Here is a 6,992-nt window from a genome sequence, read left to right as displayed (position 1 = left end):
ATGACAATAAATGTTTTTAGTATACGAGACATAAGTTGTATCCCATACATATAGGATGTCAGTCGTCCCCAAAATAGATGATAATAATTGTCCTTAATATACGGGATGTATCCTCTACATATGACGTCAGTCCTCCCCAAAATTTATGGCAATACTTGTCATTAGTAATGGAGATAAAAGTTATCTAATCTCCCATATGAAACATCATTAGTTCCCAAAATTAAAGATAGTACTTATCCCTAGTATCGAAGACGTAAATTGTCTTTTATTATTAGCGCAACTATTATCCTAATTTCTAATTAAAATATGAATAAGATATCTAATAAACTCAGATTGTCTCATAAAGTATTATGACTTTTGAGGACAAATAATATTCATTATCTTCAATTTTCGTCCCTTCTGTCACTTTTTTTTAGTGGTGCCTAACATTATTTCAAAGTCTCAAAGTTGTTTTTTGCAATCCACATCGTATAACAATTTCAAATCAAATGCCACATAGCCTTCAATTACTCAAACAGAGCAATTGAAAAATTTTAAATGTCAAATTTCTAATTTAACTTGAATCATTTAAAAATTTTCTTCTTTAGTTTCAGAGTTTTTCAAAATAATGAAGCATGCTTATTGCTAAAATATCTTTTAAGTTAACTTTTAAAGCTATTCTTGTCCCAATCTATCCAAATCTATCCAAATAAATTAATACCTCAAAGGCTTACCAATCATAAAAAGAAAAAAAGAAAAGAAAAGAAAAGAAAACGCAAGAAAAAGAAAAGGAAGTATATTTTTTTTGTCATAAAAAACATTAAGAATTAAGTCAAGTGTCAAAAATAAGAAATTAAACAAACCAAAACATAATTTTACTAAAAACTTGAAAATTAAAATATAATAAACCTAATTGACCATAAAAACCTATCTTAAACGCTCATAAATTTTCCCACATCATATGTTTGGAAAATATTTAACTAACTTAGTTCTTTCATTATTACTTTCATATATGTAATAAGCGAATATGAAAATGAAAATTTTAATTAATTTGATTGTATAATAAAAATAAAATAAGTTATTGCAATAGGAATATTTTTCTTGTAATATTATAATTTTATTTCTATAATAAAAAAACTTTCAAATTTGTTAAAAAGTTATATTATTTCTATTTTTTTATTATTTTATATAGGATCAAACGGGTTACTATCTTGTCGAGCCAATGGATCAGGCAAATTTAATCTTTATTAGCTAGGTAGAAGCAGAATTCGGAAAAGTTACGTACAAATTTGTCACTTGTATGTGTCGGTATGCTTGTCGAGCAATAGTTTTTGAAGTAGAATTTAAGGTTTTGACTAAGGTCAAACTACAACTTTTATCATTTCGGTAAAGTTGCACTTTATAAGGGTATTTAAAGTTTAAAAGAGTGGATTACGAAACGTTTAACATTTGATGAAATATTAATTAAATAATTAATAGTTATTAAAATAATTAATTTTGACTAACAAACTTGGTCTATATTATCACTTTTGTCTGTCCATTTGAAGGGTAAGACTACTGTATAGAGATAAAAAATTCTGTATAGATACAGATATGGTTATCTTTTATTAGATTTAAGCTACTTAAATGTGGGTCATTAGATCTAAAAATATCTAATAACTTGCTATCTATAAAACCGATAATTCATTATCTGTGTATTATTTAATTATATTTATTATTATAATAAAATTTGTTTTGCAAATCTAAAAATATCAATATGAGAAGTTCAACAACAAAAAAATATTAAATATTCTTTTCATAAATAATCAAAATAAAGATTTATTAAATTTAAAAAAGTTATTGAGCTAATTTTTACCTTCTAAATGAAATAAAAAAAATATATTTACCTTATAAGATCACTATGGAAATAATATTTTAAATTTGTTGTGTTGCTAATCATAATATAATTCATAATATAATTTTTATACACTCCTACATTATTAATTAGTTATAATATACTCATAACTCAAATTTTTTTTACTAAAATTATTTTATAATTTATGTAATTTAATTATTTAATTTAAATTTTATTTGTGATCTACGAAAACAATTCAAAACTTAATTTTTTGTATTTATCAGCTTGACTCTATATAAAAACAAGTTTATCATACATTAGATTTCAAAACAATAATAGCATTAATCAAACACATAATAATAATTCCATTATTTCAATACAAAATTAAAATATAATGATTGATAATTGAATTTATAACACTCACCTTAATTTTTAATTAACAATTTAATACTTGTGCTTTTAAAAATTGTATTGTAAAATTCTTAAAAATCATAACCAATTGCTTTAAAAAATATAACTTCAAAATTTATTTTCATATCAGAATTAATTATAAGTTATATAGCTCGCATCTATAAATTTTTTTTAAGATCGTTTATAGATTTTTATAAAAATAATTATCTTAAAATGTTATTTATTGTGTTTAAAATAATTTCAAGTACCTTACCATTTATATTAAAATCTTGTTTTAATTATCTAAATTCACATGTAATCAATAGAAATATCTCATATTAATTCAGTGCTATGCCAAAAAAAAAATGATCTTGGAAAAGTTTATTGCGTTTTACAGCGAAAATGATTTTCTAAAAGTTTAAAAAAAGAAAATTAAAAAAAGAAAAAAATAGATAACATTATGACTGTCTAGCAAGTTTAGCATGTCCAAATGGCATGAAAAGAGAGTTTTGGTATGTATACAGAATTTTTGAATTCTGTATAGTAGTAAAAGTTCCATTTGAAATCATCATTTTAAATATATTTTTAATTTGATGTATTTTAATTACATATAAAATGATTTGACAAATTTAAACTATTTGTCAAAAAAATAATAATAATAGTAATCTCGAATGGCACTAAACGAACTATATGAGAAGTATAATTTTAAATAAAAATATAAAAACATTTCTGGCATCACTCTTTTAAATAAGCAAATACAAATACATAACTGTGAAGGAAATGCACAAGACAACACGATCCATCAGCACAATAATATTCAAAACGAAAAAAAAAAAAAAAGAAAAGAAAGAAAACTGGAGAAGTGGTAATTACTAATTACCTCTCTAGTTATTATTAAAAACATATATTTCTATATCCATAATTAAAAGCTAGGCTTACGCACAAGAACTACCGAATTGATAACCTCATTGTTAGGATGAAAGATAGACAGAACCTCAAAGCCAATCAAGTCATCTTCATCAATGACAGGGTAAAGAAATGCCCTTGCTCCATTTGCACTTCTTACTAACAAATTCCCTCCTGCTTTCATATACTTCCTTATGTGCCCAAGAATCTTCACTTTCTCTTCTTTGCTCATTCCAACCAAAGCAGCCAAGAAAATGCAATCATATTCTGCAAATTTCTCTTTCACTTCCATTACATCACAAGTATGGAACTTCATTCTCTTTTCAAGATCAGTATCCGAAGCCACGATCTGTCGTGCCACATCATTTGCAGACTCATCAATATCAAAATTAACAAAATGAGTTGATTTTAAGTGATGGGTAGCCATTACAAGGGAAGTTAAAGGCATTGGCCCTGATCCTATGAAGGCTACTTTCTTAGGCTGTACTATTCCATTTTCATTCAATATTCTTACTTCCATATTTGCTAGCTTCACATAGTTTCCATAGTAAGGAAAAAGATTAAGGTTGTTTAAGGGTTCTGGGATTTTGTTTAAGAACATTGCGAACTCAAGCTCTAATAGACCTTCAGCTTGGCCGCAGAGGTTAATGAGGCTATTGCGCATTTCTTGCACTTGTGGGGATAAAGTTTCAATTTCTATGGATGATGGAAGGATACATAACTTGACGAGATTTGTCAAGAGGGCATTGATTTGCTTCGAAGGCCTTAGCGAATCGAGTTTCGATACACTATTATGGATTTCAGTAATGCGAGCTATGAGATGCTCGGTTGGGATTTGGGTTTCAAAAATGGATTTTTGGAGGGAAGCCATTGATGAAATAATGATTGTCGATGATATTGTATAAGATTTCTGAGTAGTTCTTTGTCTTGTGGTTGTGGAAAGAGGCCACTCTACACAAGTATTTATAGCTACCAGAGAACTCCACGTGTCCCAATTTTGTTTTCTGTTGAAAAATATGAGCTGGTCAAAACAATAGGAAACGTTGTGTTTCATGCCGTCGGATCTAATAAGACAGCAATAGATGCAATTATTTACCTTGAAAAAGAAAAATATAGAACAAATCCATTGCGTACGTTGGTTGACAATTTATGGTAGCCCTATTTATATTTTCCCGAGAGTATACTTTCAAGGAAATTACGTATAATTTTAATTTATTTAGTATGCAAATCAATTTGCTGACAAGTAAATTACTCTCAAATTACAAATTATAATAATATTCATAATTTAAATAATATGATACAATGGTAAATTCATTTCACTTAATTAATGGAGTGCAACTTCCTTAATTATCTCTAAGGAACTTATTTCCCTTGTACGATGGAAGCTCGATAATATATTCTCTATAAAGTAAAATTAATAATAAAATCAAATACAAACGCTTTATGCATTTCTCGATAAATTATACACTTCCTTAATCTACTGACTCCTAACCAAACATAACTTAAGTCAGTCTGCACTAATTTTGCCCATTTACAAAGTAAGATTAAGAAAGTTAACTACTTTGAAGATCTATATATCTTTATTATCTTCAGCTCACCAATTAGTTTTTTATTAGGATTTTTTATGAAATCAATAAACTTACTTACATCATTTGGTTATACAGTTTTATTTCATGCCTAATGTAGAGGAGTTCCGCTATATATATATATATATATATATTTTTTTTTTTTTTTTTTTTTTTTGAGGAAAAAAAATCATAGTCATGAACCAAAGATTAAGCCTTTTTGGAATAGTGCTCACAGGTACTTCTTCCGTCCAAAGCAGCATTTGTGATTCAACATCAACCTGCAACTCAAAGCCAAGAGCAGCAATATGATGTGCAGCTCCATTTCCTTCCCTAAAACAATGGAAATTCAGAACTGAGGAAAAGAGGTGGTGAGATCATATAAATTCAATAACCTGGATCCTCATTCAGAAGCTGAAAAACATTTGTTCTCAATATTCCGCACCAACAGCAAACAATCAATCTCCAACACAACCCTTGTAAAGTTCCAATGTATTCTTTGAATTGATTTGAATTTGTAATTTTTAAAATTCTAATATATTATTTTCAAAAAAAAAATGTGTATATAGAAAAAGCAAGATTACAAATTATTACTTTCAAAATTTGCTGCCATCTTATTAGACTAGTAGTACTTCAAATTTTATATTTGATTAGATTATTAATTATGTTTTTTTTTTTTTTTTTACTTTTTTGTAATTATTATTATTATTAAAAGTTCAAGTCGAAGATTAAAATTTAAGTGTCAAGCTTAAGTTGTTTTTGCACAAATAAAGTAGAACAAAGAGACTAAATGGACTACAGGAATAGTCTTAACTATTATTATTAATTAGCCTCTGATTAAGATATGAATTCAGAACTTCACGTTATTTGAGATTATCATCTTACCATTACATCAGAACATATTTGTTTAATTAACTAAATAATGATTGACAGCTTCAAAAGGATCCCTTTCACACTAGGTGTTATGTGAGCATATCCCAAAGAAGCTCTCGTTCACACTAAATTCTTTATTGCATTGGAGGTCAAAGATTACAAGGCATGGGACATGCCATCTAGAGTCTAATTATCTATATTTGTTTTCCCATTTGTGCTAGAAGCTAGAAGGGAAGAAGTTAACTGGTCAGTGGCTATTAAGGTTCTGCTTATCGGGACGGGAATTACATAATTTTCAGTCTTATTTTAAAATATCATAATATAAAAAATAGAGTTTAAAATCCATCCTAATAGGTATATAGTCCTATCTTATTCCATTCATTTTTTGAGGCGGGATAAGACGTGAATTTAGATCTATGAGATAAGACGAAAGAAGTCGAGTTGGGAATCAATTAAGATTTTTCCTAGCTAGTCTTACTCAAATATTTTTCATCAAAAAAATAAAATTATTATACTTAAGTACAATTGATATAAGTTTAAGTTAAGAAAAGAACAAATCAAATGGTTATTATTGATCATCCATTACCAAAAGTTATAATAGAAAATTTTTAAGTAGTTACTTTCTAATTAATAATAGCGTTAAATGTAATAAAATAAAATAATTAAAAAATTATATACAATTTAACTTTATATACACGTATTTTATGAATTTTAACTCATCATTGTTTTTGTTAGTATTGTCTTTAAGTTGATATAAATTTAATACTTAATTTAATTTTAAATATCATCTGAAAAATAAATAATAATAGTATTAAGCATAACCAATAATCCAGTAATCAGATTAGTTAAAATTAATATTTTCTCTGATATCAATTAATCTTTTTATTTTTTTTAATAGAAAAAAATATATTCAACATTTTCAAAAAGAACAAAAAAAAATATTTAGAAAGATTTATTTAACACATGCTGTAAAATAACATAGGAAAGATCCTATGTTGAAAAATATATTTAATTAATTGATTCATTTTATATTTAGAAAAATGCATATTATTTTTTTCGTATTATTATTACCTTAGCAATTAATTGGTACCATAAAAAGTTAAAAATAAAAAGGATGAAATAATTTGTATGTACATACTTTGAAATTCATAAAAACAAAAAGACAACAAGAATTTTCAAGAATACCTGATTTTTGGATGGAAAAAGATGGGATGAGATTTAGGTAGATACTTTTAATCTACAAACAAGTTTTCGTCTTATAATTATTTTTAGGATGAAATTCGGGATCCGACTATTAAATTAATATTAGATTTTTTCCGGAATAAAAAATTTGAAACGTGGCTTATTGAAACGGATTGGAATTCGCATAATCCTACGCACACCCCTAGTGGCTACTACCTATATTAGTAGGCCTATCATCATGGGCTTCAGAAGAGTAAGGAACA

General features: G+C 26.5%; 1 protein-coding gene across 1 annotated transcript; it reads right to left on the bottom strand.

The window, feature by feature from the left end:
• Positions 1–3,125: 3,125 nt before the first annotated feature.
• LOC105635605 (nicotianamine synthase) lies at positions 3,126–3,980 on the bottom strand. The gene has a single exon (XM_012218687.3). It carries the CDS (start codon positions 3,978–3,980, stop codon positions 3,126–3,128), a length of 855 nt encoding a protein of 284 aa, XP_012074077.1.
• Between the last annotated feature and the right edge of the window lie 3,012 nt (positions 3,981–6,992).

The sequence above is a fragment of the Jatropha curcas genome, chromosome 8 (assembly GCF_041381405.1).
Source record: "Jatropha curcas cultivar XTBG-Jc1 chromosome 8, XTBG_Jcur_1.0, whole genome shotgun sequence".
Lineage (NCBI taxonomy): Eukaryota > Viridiplantae > Streptophyta > Magnoliopsida > Malpighiales > Euphorbiaceae > Jatropha > Jatropha curcas.
Note: the sequence above shows the minus strand (reverse complement) of the source record. Positions and strands in the feature narration are given on the sequence as shown.

Bases quoted from the DNA above. Each gene is read 5' to 3' on its own strand.
- LOC105635605 (XM_012218687.3), bottom strand. From the start codon at position 3,980: ATGGCTTCCCTCCAAAAATCCATTTTTGAAACCCAAATCCCAACCGAG.